This window comes from Triturus cristatus, chromosome 3_2 (assembly GCF_964204655.1).
Source record: "Triturus cristatus chromosome 3_2, aTriCri1.1, whole genome shotgun sequence".
Lineage (NCBI taxonomy): Eukaryota > Metazoa > Chordata > Amphibia > Caudata > Salamandridae > Triturus > Triturus cristatus.
In genome coordinates, this window is record NC_140584.1 from 1,140,246,457 (window position 1) to 1,140,265,462 (window position 19,006).

The window sequence follows — 19,006 nt, forward strand, 5'->3', positions numbered from 1 at the left end:
ACTGCCATTCGGGCTAAAATCTGCGCCCAGGACCTTTTCGAAGTGCATGGCGGTGGTGGCGGCACACCTGCGGAGGAACAAGGTGTTTGTCTACCCGTATCTGGACGATTGGCTGATCAAGGCATCATCTTTCGCGGAAGCGCAAGAACACTTCCGATGGACGTGCGAGCTCTTGCACAAGCTGGGGTTACACGTCAACATGTCCAAGTCGGTCACGACTCCGGTCCAGTGCATACAGTACCTGGGGGCCTCCATCGATACGCGGTCAGCAAGCGTGTCTCCTTCGGAGGAGAGACGGTTATCACTCCTTCGGAAGGCTCAGGACCTCAGGACTGCTCCATCGACGACAGTGAGGAAGGTGTCGTCTCTACTGGGATCGATGGCCTCCTGTATCTTCCTCACGCCTCACGCTCGGCTACACATGAGACCACTGCAGGAGTGTTTGGAAGATCAGTGGGATCAGAGGACAGGCTCTTGGGACGACAAGATACGCCTGTCGCTGCATGCTCTTCAGTCTCTGAAGTGGTGGTGTTCGGCGGAAAACCTCCTCAAGGGGGTTCCCTTCCACAAGGACATTCCCACGACGAGTGTCGTGACGGATGCGTCTCTCCAGGGCTGGGGAGCGCATTCCGGGGACTTGCAGATTCAGGGGAAGTGGTCTGCTTTGGAATCGACGTACTACATCAATTTCCTGGAACTCAGATCTGTCTTCCTGGCACTGAAGGCCTTCCTTCCGTCCTTCCAGACCAACTCGCTGCTGATACAGACGGACAATACAACCACGATGTATTATCTCAACAAGCAGGGGGGGTCGAGATCGCGCACTCTGTCGCAGGAGGCGCAGGCGATCTGGCGCTGGCTGCTGGCCAGAGGACTGACGATTACGGCCACGCATCTGCCAGGAGTGCAGAATGCTCAGGCGGACGCCTTGAGCAGGCTGATTCAGGAAAACCACGAATGGGTCATAAACGACAAAGTACTAGGAGAAGTCTTCGCAAGGTGGGGGACTCCAGACGTAGATCTGTTCGCCACCGCCGAAAACAGCAAATGCCGAGACTTCGCATCCAGGTACTACCAGCGGGGGACGCTGGGGAATGCGCTATGGATCGATTGGTCGAACAGCTTTCTGTTCGCTTTTCCACCCATTCCCCTGATTCCGACGGTGCTCATCAAGTTGTCCCAGTCCAGGGCGCGGATGATCCTGATCGCCCCGGAGTGGCCCAGGCAGTGGTGGTTCACGGACCTTCTTCACCGGTCTCTCCTTCCTCACATGCGGTTGCCGTGCAGGCCGGACCTTCTCACGAAGTTCGGGGGGCGGATGGTGCACCCCAACCTCTCGTCTTTGAGTTTGGCGGCATGGCTCCTGAAATAGTGCAATATGGCCATCTGAATCTACCAGACGATTGTATGGACATTCTGAAGGAGTCTAAGCGACCTTCCACTAGAACATCCTATGCTTACAAGTGGAAGAGGTTCTGTATCTGGTGTAAGTCCAAGAACTTTGATCCGACAACATGTAAGGAAGATGTCATCCTTCCATACCTTTTACATCTGGCGCAGTCTGGCCTTAATTTCCATTCCATTAAGGTTCATCTGGCTGCTTTGACTGCTTACAGGAAATGCCCTTCACAGACTTCCTTCTTTCAGATCCCTGTGGTCAAGGATTTTTTGGAAGGCTTGAAGAAAGTGTTTCCTCCCGTCAGACTTCCCTCGCCTTCCTGGGACTTGAATGTGGTGCTGTCCAGACTGATGAAGGAGCCTTTTGAACCCATTCACAAGGCTTCATTGCAGCATCTATCCTGGAAGGCGGCGTTCCTAGTGGCCATTACATCGGCCCGCAGGGTGAGTGAACTTCAGGCATTATGTTGTCAAGAACCTTATACTGTATTTCATACTGCTAAGGTTGTGATGCGTACTCACCCTAAATTTCTTCCTAAGGTTATCTCTGATTTTCATGTCAACCAGACCATAACTTTACCTACGTTCTTTCAGAATCCCTCTTCGCCAGCGGAAAGGTCTCTCCATTCCCTGGATGTTCGGAGGGTGTTGAAATTCTATCTGGATAAGACCAAGGATATTCGTAGGTCTGACCAATTGTTTGTTAATTATGGCTCAGTCAGGACGGGTCTTGCGACCTCTAAGCAGTCCATTTCTCGGTGGATTGTGTCCTGCATACAATTGTGTTATCAAAAGGCTAATAAGACCTTAGGGGGTAAACCTAAGGCTCTTTCCACCAGGGGCAAAGCTGCCACGACGGCTTTGCTGCGTAATGTTCCGATTGCGGAAATCTGTAAGGCGGCCACTTGGAAGTCGGTCCATACCTTTGCTGCGCATTACTGTCTGGACACTGATGCCAGGGCAGATGCTCAGGTTGGGCAGGCTTCGCTGCGAAATTTGTTCGCACAGTAGTGGTAGTGTCTTGTGTGTTCTCCACCGCTTTTGTTTTGTGGGGATGGGCTTGCCATTCTATTCACTAGATTATGACTATACACAGAGATCCCCTACTACAGAAGGAGTAGTTTCTTTTCTGTAACTCCAGTTCTGTAGTAGGGGTATCTCTGTTATAGTCATAAGCGCCCGCCCTCCTCCCCGGTGGAGAGATACTTATTCAGATGTAGAATGCTACAGGTCTGGCGTGCTACGCCTTCAAAAAGAACTGAAAGTAAATGGGACCTGCTGGGCATTCTGGGATACTGGGGAAAGTTCTGGAAAACTGGAAAGTTTTCTTAAAGGCACAGTATCCTGTTCCAAGCCACATAATGGCAGCCTATGGGGCTTGTCTGTCCTCTCCTTCCTCTCTATCATTCCAGAGGCTTTTGCTGGTAGAGGCAGGGTTTTTTCCTTTGTGGAGAAAAACTAGACAGGCAGTGCTGTTTGTGGATGTTGGTGGAATTCTAGTTGAAGTACTGGACAGTGTAGTCTGTGGGTATAGGCTGCATTATCTGTCTTTAAATTAAATTCTCTCTTAAAGGTGTATGCAGGTCTGCATGATTTGTCACCTTTTAGAGATTATTTTTTATTGCTCCGGGGTCCACGCACATGGGTGGGACTATTCACTAGATTATGACTATAACAGAGATACCCCTACTACAGAACTGGAGTTACAGAAAAGAAACTACTCCATCTCTGCTACCTATATCTTGCTGGCTAAATTATTGACTTTCTCATTCTAGAAACTATATGGGTCTATCTTTCTGCAATTGCCTCATCTTTGAAGGATCTGAGGCTTCAGACTGAAGCTACAAGAAAACGTCCCAGCAGTACTCCCAACCAAGGGACTTTCACTACAGATGTGCTCACATCAGTGCCCGGTGATGTAACCAAATTTCTCTTTATTCGGAGAAGGGACTGAATGTTATCATTCAAAATCCTGTTGCCCCTGAAGTTCGTCACAGTTGAACTCTTTAGAACCTGCAAGAGTGCTTTGTCTGTCATGTAACTTCCTGTGTCTCAATGCGGAACAAAGCGCTCGAAGAGGAGAGCAGGGCTAAGGCTTTTATGGCATCACCCAATCAGGAGAAAAGCTCCAAGTTACAGTCCCCCTCCAGAGGACATCTGACTTAATTTCACAGGTACTGTTGTTTAAATGGTCATAATGGTGAAGAAATATAAATCTTCTGAGACTGTTCTCGCTGCTTTCAATTAAGCTTATTTCAAGTTATACCAGATTAGGTATGATGGAGCTAGTAAGATTATTACTTTACTTTTGTTAAAGAGAAGTTCATAGTCTATCCCAGGTTTGTGCTCGCCTTCATAAGTAGGGACTACTGGTCAGTATTATCAAATTTTCTATCTGATTGATAAATCTACTGCAGATTCATCACCAGTAGAACACACCCTGCTGTCAGACATGATCCAGAAACTTCAAAGCGCTCACGTCGCCGGTAGGGGACGCTGGCTTTGGTCGATGCCAGAAGTGACCTAATATGACCCCGAAACCATATAGTGCCAGGCCCAGAGCACAAAAATCGGTTTCCTTTTTTCCGCCTCTTTGATGCAGATTAGAGCTCGCTCTTTTCTGAGTGTCGGGAGTTTTCCTCACCCAAAACAATCTATTTTGCAGTACTATGTCTCCACCCAAGCGTTTGGGCTCTAAGCCCTGAGGGACTGCGAGGGACAGATGCCCATTGTGGATCCCCATGCTACTTTCCTGTGGCGCTTGGGATCTGTCCATGATACTCTATGCTGCAACTCTTGCCTCAGGATGAATCCGAAGGCCATCAAGGAGCGCAAGGCTAGGCTCTTCATGGCCAGCACTTAACGGGAAACGTCTATCTCGACCCCTCTCAAGTTCACCTTTCTCCTCCGAATCCAGGAGAAAGAAACCTAAGAAGCACAGGATGTACTCTATGCAATATAAGTCAACTAGACGGCCCTGGACTCCCAAAGGAACTTTTTCCTCAGAGCACGAGTTAGTATCCTTGGAGCCTGACAAACCGCTCTGGACAGATCCATGCCTGTTGCTTAGCTGGTCCCAATCTCTAAGTTAATCTTACCAGTGCCTGCACTTGTCGAGTCGACTCCATCGGCGCTGGCTTCCCTCCTTCCGGATCTTTCGGCCTCAGTACTTCTCTTACTGAACTCCCCTATGGCTTCATCAGCTGAGCCAGAGTTCCCAGGTCCAGGCACTGATCCAGCAGCCTTCCTGAACGCCATATTCAATATCTTCGGCAGGATCAAACCAGGCCCCATGTTTATGCCTGTGATGTCATACGGCATCAACTCAGTCGCACTGACACCGACTCCAGCCTTCACACTGGTGCTCAACTATATGCTCCTTCCATCAGCACTGTGGCCGGTGCCACCCAGAAGCTGCCGATGCTGCCTCCACTAGAGCCACAAACCGAGCCGAGGAAACCACCATCCATTCCGTTCCAGCGGCAGACACTCTCCAACACCGAGCCCGAAGGCCTTCACATGAGAAAGAAATAGGAGAGAGCCTGTTGGACCTGATACTCCTGAGGTAGTGTTTCCCTAAATATTTTGGTTTTCCTCATGGTTTTTGCTGATTCTCTTTTTGTGGCCTTTGGACTCTGGGCACTTTCTCACTCTAAGCCATTGTGAAAGTGCGCACGCCCTTCCTACACATTAGGAAGTAGTGCTTACCTGATGTTTTTAAACATGTCTCAAGCCCGCCATGGCAGGCCTCTGTGTGTGCAATTGCATTTATGCTCAGGTTGGTCTTTCTAAATCATTGGCCAATGCTGAAGGGGCCTTTGATGAACACTAGAGCACCCCTGGGGTGACCCCTGGGAAGGGTGTGGAGCCAGTGATAGGTGAAAGGCAAGGCAGATACATGTGTGTTCCCTGCCCAGGGAGTGAAGAAACCCCATGTCTGTTGTCACTAACTTAGAGGTTTGCTCTCTCCATAGGTAACCTTGTGGGAATGGCTGAGCTCACTTTAGGCTGCAGTGGTAGCTTACTGTGGAGCAGCCTCACGGGGCTTACTATCATTGGATTAACAATGACAAATCCTGCCTTGTGGTAAGGGTGGATTTGTCATTAATAGCTGTATAATGGCACTTCTAGGAAGTGGGCATTTCTCTGCGCTAAACTCTTTTGTTTGCCTTTTAGTTTGACTCCAGTCTACCCTGGAGGCTGGGGGAGCACATCTGTGCATTCCTCAGAAACAGCTACAAACAATAAGTCTGCAACTGGAAAGGCAGACCTCAGCCATTTGAGGACTTGGCTAGATAGATTGGGGGGAGAGGTTTTGACTGTGGCCTCTAGGAAGCCAGATCATGGCTCCACTAAAGATTAAGATCTGCATTCCAAGGCCTCGTGGCAGACAGGACTAAAATTTAGAGGAGACATCTGTGGTTCAAAGGGGAACCATCCCAACTTCAAAGGCACACTACGGTATAGCTACTGGTGCCATACTTCAGCAGGGCAGAGATACACTTGCGGGGACATGGGATGAGAGATCCTGGACTACGTAGTGCACACTGCCAGAGGAATCTGTTGTACACAAAGAGGAGACAGCCATTGGAAGGAACCGTGCTCCCTGCCTGAAAGTGGCTGGCCTGGGCCAGCTACCTGCTGCTGTGTGGCGCCCTGAAGTGTGCTCTCCTGAGGCTTGTTAGCTTGCCCCCTGTTCTTCGTGGAGATCTCTGGGACAATAAAGAGTCCCTTGGGGAACCTACACCGTCTACATGTTTCACCTGATGATCGGTGCCCTCTCAAGCGCTACCTCATCTGCTGGATCCTGACTGCAGCGCGGGGTGAGCATGGAACTACGTATTGTGCCTGGAGACTGGATTGCCTTGTGTGGAGACGCCAAACCGTGCCAGCATCTAAGGAGTGTGGCTCCTATATTGTGGGGCCTCCGCACGCACAATCATCTTGTTTGTGGTGAGCGGATTTACTGGTTGCGGGACTCAGAGTGGCCTTCTTCAGCGTCTGTGGCGCATCTCTCTCATGCGACATGCTGACGGAATGCTCATTGCATGCGGTGTCCGATTCACAGGTTGCAACCATCGGAGGGAGTTTGCATCCGTAGTAGGGCCTCATTTTACCTCGTGCGGTACTACTGAAGTTGCAACTGTGTATGTGGGACTGAATTGTCTGGTGTGCCTCATATCATTACACACAAGACATTGGCCCTCATTCTAGGGAGGTAAGGCGAACCCGATTTTGAGTTGATTGTTTGGTGCAACTCGGATCATCACACACCAGACGTTGTGCTTTATTGCAGGGAGGTACGGCACACCCGACTGTGAGTTGATTGTAAATGGATTGTCTGGTGCGACTCGGATCATCGTGCATCAGACGCGGTATCTCATTTCCAGTGTGGTACGGCGAACCAGACGCTGGGTTGATTGGGATTGAATTGTCTGGTGCGACTCTGATCATCGCACACAAGACGTTCTTTATTTCCAGGGAGGTACGGCAAACCCAACATTTGGTTAATTGTGACTGGATTGTCTGGTGCGACTCATGTTATTGAGCACCAGACGGTGTGCCTCATTTCCTGGGAAGTGCGGAGAACCTGGCTCGTGGTTTATTGTGACCAGCTTGTCTGGTGCGACTCGAATCCACGCGCACCAGACATTGTGTATCACTTCCCATGAGGTACGGGGACAGCTGCACTGCAGGTCGAGAGACTGCAAGACCTCCCTGTGCTTCGTAGAACTGGGCTGATGCCGAAAGGCGAATTGAGGGACCTCTTCATTGAACTGGCACAGCCTTTAGCCTTTTCTGCTCAGCATAAAGGGGGTGAACTTCCGGAGCGATGGCCAACCTCCCATTTGTCGACTGTTGCCTTGTAACCCTGATAGTTACTCCAGCTTTCTCCCCTGGGCCCCTGACTAAGTGTGACTCAAGCCTTGAACCAGTATAGGAAGGGGTGTTTTTTTTTTTTTTATTCGAACCTGTGGTCAGAGTAGTGGGGTTTGGGGGTAACTGAGAGGTGTGGGAGGGATTGCGCTACGGGGTCCACATTCATATTATCAACTTACCTGTAGGATATAATTTGCACCACGTTACGGTGCTCTGTGAATGTGGGAGAGTGTGCTGCATGAGAACAGTCTGTTAATAGTTGCACCGCGCAGCGGTATTGTTTAACTAGTTTGTATCTCTACCTAGCGAATACTCCGTTTTGACATTGGTTTTACCCATGCTGCCTTGGTTCGCAGTGCTGCTGAAAAGTGCTATAAATTCCTGTGTATACACATACCTGATATTGTTGTGACCTGGGTTGCACCCCAGGAAATGTTTGGATTTTAATTGTGTTATTTGCCAAGCTGGGCCCGGATCTGACAACGTAGCACATTGCATAAGGGTGCTGGGGGTAAAATAGGATTTTTCCCCAAGTGTGCATATTACTGATGTAATTTTAACACTGTTAGGCCTACTACTGCTAATAATATGTCCAAGTATGATTTATGCCCAGAAATACATGCTGTTCATATTGTGTTAATCAGTGTGTGTGGTGAAAACCATTTTTATTTGCATACACCTCGTGTGAAGACTCTTTTGTGACGCTCAGTGTATTTATTGTGTGTGAGTGCTATGCCAATGCTTTCCACATTGCCTCTGTGATAAGCCTGACTGCTCAATGCCGAGCTACCCAAGGGTGAGCACGGGTTATACAGTGAGTATAATCACCTAACCCTGTCAGGATCACAAATTAAAGGTGTAGGAGAGTATTTCTTCCCATTGCCGAGTCCATCACCAATGATTGACTTCTTTACCGCACATGTGAGCCATTGTTTTTCGTTCTACTCAAGGGACTGGGGGATTGTTTATTACTTTGTACTGCAAAATCTGTCTCTAATGCATTTCTCAGATTCCCATTCTCCTGAGGAAACTTGGATTCCACAAAGTGTGCATGAGTGTGATCGCACTGTGGAAAGAGCACCTGGTTATCAGACTTCTCGATTCGCCTTCGATTGATGATTGACTACCTTATGTACCAACAAGTGGCAAAGATCTTGCATCTCAATGGAATAGCGTAGCTTTGCATGGCACTTCTAGATGGGTAGACTTTCTTGTATAGGGTTGGAATATTAAGTCCTTGCAACTAGGTGCTTTGCTTCCAAAGACTACTGCTGGTAAAGATTTCGCTCCTGGTGTTATGCCACTGATTCTTACTGCTCATTCAGTGAAGTTCTGCTACGAGACCTGAATTAGTGCACTGTTCCTCGGAGCAAGATTTCTCTGTCAAGTTCCCTTGGCCCTGCTTTTTTTCCTGAAGGGAATCCATTTATTTTCCTCCTTAAGATACATTTCCCCCTTCGGACCTAGCTACGGTTCTTTCATTCCTGATGGCGATCCTATATACACACTGGTATCGCTATTTTATCTTTTTCATGTTAAACACTGTGTTTTGGGTAGGCATTGTGCAGACCTTCAGAAAGGGCGTAGACGATCCGTGTACACCCTCTTAGGGTTGAATGGAAAGCAGTGATCTGGTTTTTCTAAAGGTGATTTCTGGTGCTCTGTTGATCACAGATAGGTGCAGTCCCATTATTTATGTGCTATAAGAGCCCTCAATCCCATTGGACTGTACAGTCAGAGGACAAGCTATAACTGTTCCCTTTTTGACAATTACTTATCAGCCAAGGAGCACTGGTACCAGCGGCTGCCCATCTAATGCGAGTGACACTTTTTGGTCTGTTGTTCTGTCACCATTGCTCTATGTGTTTATGTGCGTGTATCCAGCCTAATGTTTTTATTTAAGAGATTTTCTGGTCAAGTGGCATGACCACACCCTTTGGTTGTGCAGCGCACTAAAAGAGCAGGTGGAATAAAGGTTCATAAAAGAGCCCTTCTTCAAAAGTTACAAGATGTTTAACTTGGAAGGATACTACAATCTAGCCATGGTAAAACATGGCTTACTTACATATACTGAAATGGAACTGAGAGTAGGGTTAGAGAGGCATATAGAATGAATGACCCAACCTGTTGACAAAAGGGATGTTCTCAAACTGAGGTTGGGTCATTACCGGACCATAAATTTGTACTTCGTATAAAAAAAAATCCCAAAAGACTATTATAACTTACTTCGCCAAATTGATGTTTTTCATTTTACGTATAGAAATTCTCAAAAAAACAAATTTGGGGAGAATTCTAAATAAGAAGGTAATTTGAAGATCAACCTAAGAGCTTTAACATTTACTTCGAGGTGGGACAAAGGATAACTATGTTCTCTACAGGGTTCTAGAGACCATTAATAAATCCTTTAGTAGAGATCCTCAAGTGACACAACAGAGAATCTTGCAGAGGATAGTTAGCCATTTTTTAAGTATGTGAAATTGAAATATTGTATTTAAATTAATGGATAAGTAGAAGATGTGAGGGCAAAAGCCTAATTGTGTACTTTAAAAAAACTTCTGACGCATGGATTATAGGAAGATGAGTGCTTACTAGCATTGTGGTATAATCTTTTATAATGTATCAGTTTATTGAGTACAGTGTGATATTGTGACAACAGAATTGAAGTTTTGAACTTATTTAACATGCTTTCTCTGCCTCTGTGTTTTCTGGACGTAACTGGTTTACGTCCACACATTGCCACGGTTCATCAATAGAGTACTGAGCAGAAATTGTAAGTCACAGGTGTGTGGCATAACCTATAAGAATGAGTGAACTCTAGCACTGCATAATAACAGAATATCTTCAGCACGCGCTGACATGCTCCCAATGAATAGTAGATCAAGGTCACTAGTATTGTTGAAATGTTAGGATCTTTTAAGAGGGAAGGAAGAAATGTTAGAGTTTCCAAGAGCTGGGATTCGCCTAGTCTGGCCCAGCTGCACCTCCTGGCTTTGTAAGAGTTACTAAAGTCGAGTGAGGGCAAGCAGGTCCTTAACCCCTTCAGTGCCCATGACGAGCTGGACTCGTCATGGGCCGCGATGGCGCTGTGCCCATGACGAGTCCGGCTCGTCATAGACCCCGCCCGCTAATGCAACGGCCGGCACTGGGCGGGGAAAGGGGCGGGCACTGAAGGGGTTAAGGGAGAAGCAAGAGTAGACGGGTAGAAGAAAGTAGAGCTTGGAGTTTGCTGATGACTGTGACGTGTCTTGAAGATGCGTAGGAAGGTGATGTGAGGGTGATTGCTGACTCTTTTCCATCAGGATATCTGAGCGTCGCATTGGGTGTTGGTGTTATATGAAGTCCTTCAAAGTGTGCCTGTCCTTAGATTTCGTCTTATAATCCACTTACAGTGAAGAAGAACTGAGTAATTTCACCCTAATCAATGTGCGGTTGTCTTGTAGGTGGGAAGTGTTAATCCAGATGAGAACTTCCGTTACTTGGTGAAGCAGAAGAACGTCAACTTCAGTGAAGGTGAGTCATGGCCTTTCTTGTGAAGATTTAGGTTACAAAAAATGTGCCTACCAACAGACGTAGGAGATGCATTAAACCTCTTCTACGAAGTGCATTACTTTAAAAATGCAAAGGCTTGCAGTGATATGGCAATATTAAAAGATGAAAACAGTTAAAGGTTTCAAATTAACCCACTTTCGCTTTTCTAAATAATGTACCAAGAAGGGAGTTGTTAGTTAGTACACACCATGGGGGGCAGCCGTGAGGAGCTCAGAAGGCATATGCTTACATATGCCAGGCATTTGCATGGAGGTGGTCCTTGCAAGTTGTTTATCTTTTGGTTTTAGTCAACTCATTAAGTTCAAACTCATTGCAGCATTTTCTTACGGCCATATGTATGAACACATGTCCCCATAGACACAGAATGGGTAAAACCCTTCGATACATCTGGCCCATAGAATATAACATACACAACAAGTTGCTTGTTTGCAGACCATTTTCCAAAGGGTTTTGGGTAAAGTGAGCCATAAAGAAAGCAGTATATGTAGCTTGAGCTGTTTTACTTGGAAGTAGATTTAGTTGTAGTAGCATAAGCTGTAGTAGTAATGTAGCAGTGAAACCAGCAGTAGTGGAGCTACTGCTAATAGTATTAGTAAGATAAGGTGAGGTTGTCGCATCCGAAGTTCCTCTGAACTGCAAGTACATCACATTCTAGAAGTACTAGCATTAGGCTGAGTACTGGTTGTCGCAGTATGTACTTAAGCTATTAGTAGAAATTCCGATAGTACTGATATCAGTAGTATTAATAACAGTGGAGGTAATAATAGTTGCAGTTCCAGTACTAGTATTAGTAGTACCAGTACTACTTGTCATACTGCTACTACTAGTGATAGGTATAGTATTAGTTATAGATGTATACTGCTATCTGAGCAGTACTGGCTTGAGTAGCAGTACTTTGTGCATTACTATTAGTAGTAAAAAGCAGCAATGGGACTAATATTAATGGAAGAAGATGCAGTATGCCGGCACTTTTAATAATAGGACTGTGTAAAGTGAAAGTAGCACTCCCTGTTCAAGTATATGTAGGAGCAGTAATGCTGATTGTACAACCGATTACAACACTAGCAGTAATAGTGGTGGGGACTAATTTAATGCAAAAATTCTCTTTATTGAAAGAAATAAAGCTTCATTTGAAAAATAGATAACAGTTGTAATTTTTAGATAAAAGGGAGAAGATTAAGTTGATTTTCTGTGTGTAGTATTAAATGGAAGGAGACATGAGAGATAATAAGAAATGATACAGATTCGTTTTTGAGAAGAGGTGATCAGCACCAGAAATGAAGCTATGAAGATTTGCTGTGGTGGGCGCTGCATGTGTCTTTAAATAGCGCTTTGTCGCAGTCCGGGTAGAAGCTTTACCAGCCCAAACGGCATTGGGGACGTGACCTAGCTTGAAAAGGTTCTTCACTCCAAATCTTGCACTTTGGTTTCTGTGGGTGGAGGTCTGACATGTCAAAAGGTATATTGAGGAAGGCAGAAATTCAGTGCTTGCATGTCCCTGGCTATTGACAGCACGTGCATATTTCTTTCCCCCTCTACTCAAATGAATTGGGAGTGAAGGGTGTAAAGAATGTAAACTGAAAATGCTTTATTTGGCAATTCTATTGCTTTCTAATACTTCTCCTGGCTGGTCCCAACCACACTTCTTTCTCTCTTTTGTTTGAGTTAAGCTGTTGATTAATGAATCCCTCTCCGGTATCTCATTTCCTAATAAGTCTTAACCAGCCTCGTTGCATATTTCTACCAATCTGTCTTTATTCACTCACATAAGTCTCAGATGACATTTATAGTGTATCCCGGATGGCAGTATATGAAAGGGATCATGGTAGAGAGAGGGCCTGCTTGATAAAGTTGTGTGTGAAGGAGGTGTGCAATGACCTGGAACTTGGACTTGCGGATTACAATTGCAGCACTGCGTACTTTGTGTACATGTTTATCTTATGGAGCCAGCATTGGCGCTTTCAATTTAACACGTGAGCAAAGAAACAGCACTGAAGGCTAAGGGTTGAACGAGGGGGAACAACAGGAGGGGTGTTTTTATGACTTTAATTTGAATGAAATTACATCTTCTAATGAGAAAATCATTGAGCCTGAGAAAGGCGGACCATGATTCGAATAGGAAAGTTAAGTACTTGGTGCCTAACTGCGCTTTCTCGCTCTTGGCATGTACCATGAATGAGTGAAAACAGGATAAAAGAAATGTCAGCATGATGGGGTTCAGGTATTTCATGGCGGCGCCACTTGGTAAATGTACATTTTTATCATCAGCAAGAGCTTCTTGTCTTGACCTTCACAGGCACCTTTGAATTTCTGTCATCTTGTGAGGTTTTGCAGTTTACAATAGTTTTTATGATAAAAAAGGTGACTCTCAATAAAAGATGTAAAAGTGAGATACAGACACAAGGATCACTTTATAACAATAACAGTACTTTTTTATTTTTTACTTTGCCAGCACATTTGCTTAAAATCAATTGAGACACTTTAATGTAGGAGTCAAGAAATCACTGCTGTAGGTTAGTGTGAATAACCGATGGCCTGGGGGCGCCAGAGAGCCGACGTGCAAAAAAGTCTGCACTTTCTTGACTCTTGCGACCGAAGATTTAAATCCATCATCAAGAGGATTTCATGTGGTCAGATTCCCATACATGTCCAACTTTCCCTGGATCCTGTGAGTCGGGCCACAGGCAGCAGACAGTCCCTGTACCATAAGGGCGTTTCCCTGGTTATCCGTTCGTTCCAGCCCATTAGTTTTCCATATGCTATAAACACAGGTTTTGAAAGGGCACTGTGAGCAGACCCAAATTCCAGGCAGCATAATAGTGAATGTGTGAATCACTCCTTTTTTCTATGTGCAAAATATGCAATTTGGGGTAGTTCTGACCTTATTGCTCCCATTTCGTCTTAGTTCACCGATAGTGGGATGGGTGATATATTCTGCTCTGCAGGTGGAATTTTGGCCACTCCGCGTTACGCTTGTAACACGGTGTTCCAGACAAATTACGCCAACTGCCTTGTGGTGGATTTTTTTTCCATGCGCAGCTCGCAACCGGTAAGTTAAAGAACGATATTTGGCGTCGCCAAGTGCGATTTATGGACCCTATGAGGGCACCTGGCAATGTTTCTCTGACGCGGGCGGGCGTGACCGTTTGTGGTCAGAACGTTGCCACTCGGGTAGAGAATCTACTCGAGCGGCAGGAAATAAACTTAAGAAGCTGCGACCTCTGGCGCGCCACTTGGTGTCGTTCACGCTGATTTTTCAGCTCAGAACGAGCTCTTGGTGGTAAATGACATCGCAAGCAGTGCGATTTGCCTATTTCCACCCATTCACAGAATTCTGTGGAATCTCTCCGAGTTTTTTTGTAACTCCACGGAATTCCGCCGAGTGAAACTCTGCGAGTTCTGCCCAGTCCTAATCGATAGATAATGTTAAAAACCTGGAGAGCAATGTATTTCTCCTACAGTCCTGACTGAGGGTTCTTTCTGATAGTACTGCGGGCACGGGGTCTTCGTAAGAGGGTAGTATAGCCATGTGCATTGCGATTCTTTATGCTTTAATCTAAACCTTTCAATCACCTGTTTTTTCATTATTTCTTTCAAAGCTGTGTGTGAGATGCTACTTGTTCTAAGGGTATCTAGATTCATCTTTAAATCGACACAAGCTTTGTTTAAGTATCTTATCCAGTCATTATCTGATCTATTAAAAGTATCTTGCAGTGCCATTTTTAATGAGCCTTCCTTCGCATGTACAATATGATGGTAATCCCTGACGAATTGACATTTGCCAACTAGATCTTGTTTTTGAAATCTGAATTCCAGGCATATCCGTGCTCGACAGATGTACTGCGGTAGGTGGAATATTCATCTATGGGCGATGCATTGCATCCTGTCTAATAATGCAGCCATTATCCATGGGAAAGCTGGAGAACTATGAAATAGTTGCTACCAGTTTTGCTTTCATTTCCTTATGGTAGCTTCGACAGATGGACTATATAGCTTTGTGTATAGATGACCTAGTGCAAATATTAACTTGCAAGCTTTATTTAACGCTAATCTCAGGTGAAATTGTGTTTTAGTTGTGTCAGTCATATTCCCAGGTAGTTGTAAGTATTGGTGTAATTGATCTTCGCCGGGTATGTTTTTCTCAAATGTCATTACTTTTGTTTTACTGGTGTATACCCCTAACTAACTGATCAGGTAGTATTTATATAGCTCAAGAGTGTGCTGCAATTCTATTGTATTATGATCTAAAATCAGAAAATCATGTGGTCCCTACATCAGCAGTATATAAATTAACAGCGATGTGAGAACACAACTCCCTGCTTTATGCCTTTATTTGTGGTGATTTTTTTTTAGGTCTTCTTTACTTGTCCCAGTTCTATTTGTATCCAGGTGTATGTGCCATGAAGTTGAGCAGATTTTGCTGAATGTCCCGCTCAGCCAGCTTCTTCTGTAATATTTGGTGGACCACTACAAAGCAGACATAGAATGGTGGCTGAAAAGATTTTTTTCGTTCAAGTTTGCCAAGTATCATAAGGCAACAATGTTCTTCCTCTGCCAAGATTTCTAGATCTATTTAGAGGGGGAAACCGCCATTATAACGCAGTTATTACAACGCACTACATTTACAGCACAGTCATTACAACGCAACTGCCTTTACATCGCTTGCCATTACAACGCCTGTCACTACAATGCATGCCACTACAATGCATGCCACTACAATGCATGCCATTACAACGCATGTCACTACAACGCATGCCATTGGTAAGTAATGGGGTAACAAAAAACAATGTCTCAACAGGGAAAATGAATAAGAGGACCAATCAATACATAATTCAATCAAAGGAAGGGAAAAAATAAGAGAGATCCAAGGATAGAAAAGGAACAGATTTAATAATTAGATACACAAATGGTATATACAATTCAAAATAACCATAACTAACACATATGCACTGACAAAGAAGTGAAAAAGTGAACGGCGCAGTGACAGAAGTGTGGAAGTGACAACACGGTACGGCGAAATGATTTAAATAAATTCAAGGTCAAGGAGAGTTATATACAATGGGTAATTTACATATAATCATGAAGGTCTCACAGGACCCTGTAGTTAGCCGTAAGTAATGCTGTCTGGTCGACGACGTTTCAACCTCCTTAAGTTGAGGTCATCATCAGGACTATGGTTATTGCAATATTCTAAATACCTGTGTCCATGGTCATAAACCACTTCAATGTTAATTGCAGGGAATTGTGGAACAAATTAATTATGGTCCGTCACATTTAGAGGGTGATCATCAAATGTCTGTAGGTAACAACAGAGAAATGAAGGCCAATAGGAATGATATAAGTATCCTGGTTGTGTTTAAAAAGCAGCCATCACTAAGGGCATTTCATTAAGTCACGAGAGGGCATCCAGCGGTAAATAGTCCGCAATATTTGAAAAATTCAGGATTTGGAGTAGGCTCGTCAAATGCCAAACATCGGGATTAGTCCTCAGGACTTAGAGTAGGCTCGTCAATTGCCAAACATCGGGATTGGTCCGGGATAGGGCCTCAGCGTCCAAACAAGTAAGACTTAATTCAAGGCCATGTTTCACTAGGGAGTCTATCAGAATCTTTATTTCGGATGTTGGATTCTTTGTGATAGGTTGGTAACTGTCACGATCATTAAGTTGTCTTTGAATCTCGTTGATGTAATCTATCCGATTTTGTATTACAATTGAGCCCCCTTTATCAGCAGCTTTATAATTATCTGCTCGTTGTTCTTAAGGGACTGAAGGGCCGATTTTTCTCTTAATGAGATGTTGTAGGGAACAAATCTAGGTTTGTCCAATATGGACAACACCTCTTGTTCTCCCTGTCTCAAAGTCTTTAACACAGCACAGATATTTATCTATATATATTTATTTTGTTTAGGCTGTTATACACCTTCTGTGTCCTGAAGAAGACCCGATATGACTATTTACAACGACTGGTCAATATAGGGTTGAAACGTTGACGTTTCCACAGTCCCTTACCAATTGGAACTCCTTGTGTATAACATAAAAAGATAGGACGTGTCTGACAAGGTTTATCCTATATTCATAACGAAGTTGAGGACTTTTACAACAAAAAGTTTGTTGTAAAATTTGTTTTTTGTGTATACTTTGATTTTATTGATAATCACGTGCATATACTGTAAATACCTACACTTTCACTATTGCACGTAGTCACTTTATTCACTTTGTCACTGCGTCGTTTTTCTAAAATATTGTATATACAGCCTTTTTCATTTTTGTTTATATTCAAATAAGCTGATATCCAACTGACAATACAAAAAAATAAATTGTTGTTTTTCGAATTGTAATTCATTGTTTATTATTGATTATTTGATTGATTTTTCAATGCTGTGCTTTTTGATCTTTGTTCTTTGATTTTTGCTGTTTGATTTATTGCAATTGAAATTATTTGTTTCCCTTTGGAACCATTGTTTATATTATGTTGATGAGGCCCAGGTTCCTTGAGTTATAGGGTTACCCCTGTTTATTTAACTTCTGGAAAGAACAAGTGCCTGGACCACAAGCCTTCTTGAGGGGGTGGGTAAGAGGGGGAGTATTTTCCGTAAGGTGCGGAGTATACCATAGCAGGTGGCCGCCGTTTTCCTAGCTTGAGTTTTTAGGGTAAGCTCATGATCTAGCCATATGCCCAAGCTTTTTATTTCTTGTTTTGGTAGTGGCGCAGGTCCCATGCATAGTGGCCAGGATATGCTGGGATTGAAGCCAGCTTGATTACCCAGCAGCATAATCTCTGTTTTACCGCCGTTGAGCTTGAGATGGGAGAGGCTCATCCAGTTATTAATTTCTTTGAGGCATGAACAGAGATTGCCATAGGATTGTTCTTCCTGGTTCAGCGCTACGATGAGCTGAGTGTCATCTGCGTAGGTGACCAGCTGGATTCCAAACGGGGATACTATCTGAGCTAATGGGGACATATATACGTTAAAAAGGGTAGGGCTCAGAGAGGAGCCCTGCGGTACTCCGCATAGGAGGGGAACAGGTTGGGACTGAGTGTTTCCGTCAAATACCTGGAAGGATCTGTCTTCCAGAAATGATTCCAACCAGGATAGAGCTGTACCCGTCACTCCCACGTTTCTGAGACGGTGAATAAGAGTGTAGTGGTTCACCGTGTCGAAGGCGGCGCTCAGGTCCAGGAGGATAATAGCTGCGGAGCCTCCCGTATCCAGAATCTTTCGAGATTCCTCCACCACCGCAATAAGCGCCGTCTCGGTGCCCTGGCCAGGGCGAAAGCCTGTTTGTGAGGAGTGGAGCATATTCGAAGTTTCCAGGTGGGCTGAGAGTATTTGATTGACGTGTTTTTCTGCGGCCTTACTAATGCCTGGAAGCAGCGAGATGGGTCGATAGTTGCCCAAATCCGAGGGATCAAGGTGGGGTTTCTTTAGAAGTGCCCTGACCATGGCCTTTTTCCAGTCCTGAGGGACTGTACCTGTGGCTAGAGAGACGTTGATTAGGTTGGCAATGGGAGGAATAATGGTAGGTGAAGCCTGTTTGAGTATTTTGAAGGGAGCTGGGTCGTTAGGGGAGCCACTTTTTATTGTCTCTATGATGTGGCTAAGATGTTCCTCAGAGAGAGGTAGAAAAGAATCAAGGTGTCTCTTGTTTTCCAAGGCTTCCAGGTTCGAAACAAGGTTCTTCGTGATGGGTGGGAGAAGATTAAGGATTTTTTTGATTTTTGTGGAGAAGAAACCTGCCAGGTTCTCACAGTGACGACCAGTGGGGTCGATCGTCTGAGGGGGATCTGGGATATGTGTGAGTTTTTTTACAATGCGAAAGATTTCTTTGGAAGAGTTGGAGGAGGCTTGAATTTTATCTTCGAAGTAGGCAGCCTGTGTATCTTCGAAGTAGGCAGCCTGTGTTGCTCTGATTTCTGCTTTATAGGAAGCAATCGACGTTCTATAAGCAGCTTTTTTCTTGCTTGAGTAGTCTTTCCTCCAGGCTCGTTCTAATCTTTTATATTGTTGTTTTTGATTGCGGAGGCTAGTGGTGAACCAGGGACATTTATTAGGACCACTTTTTTGTAGACTGTTTTTACGGTGAAGTACTGTATTAAGCGAGTTTTCAATCCATGAATGAATCTTTTTGTTTGCAGTTACAGGATTAGGGTCGGGACTGGGAGTAGTCCGTTCCAGT

At 44.8% G+C, this 19,006-nt stretch overlaps 1 protein-coding gene across 2 annotated transcripts in view; it reads left to right on the plus strand.

Moving 5' to 3' along the window:
* XRCC5 (X-ray repair cross complementing 5) overlaps positions 1 to 19,006 on the plus strand; it is a 519,003-nt gene that overhangs the window by 366,611 nt on the left and 133,386 nt on the right. For both annotated transcript variants that reach the window (XM_085649958.1, XM_085649959.1), the window contains exon 16: positions 10,719 to 10,788. In XM_085649958.1, coding sequence (XP_085506084.1) covers positions 10,719 to 10,788 — 70 coding nt within the window. The remainder of the gene's footprint in view (positions 1 to 10,718; positions 10,789 to 19,006) is intronic.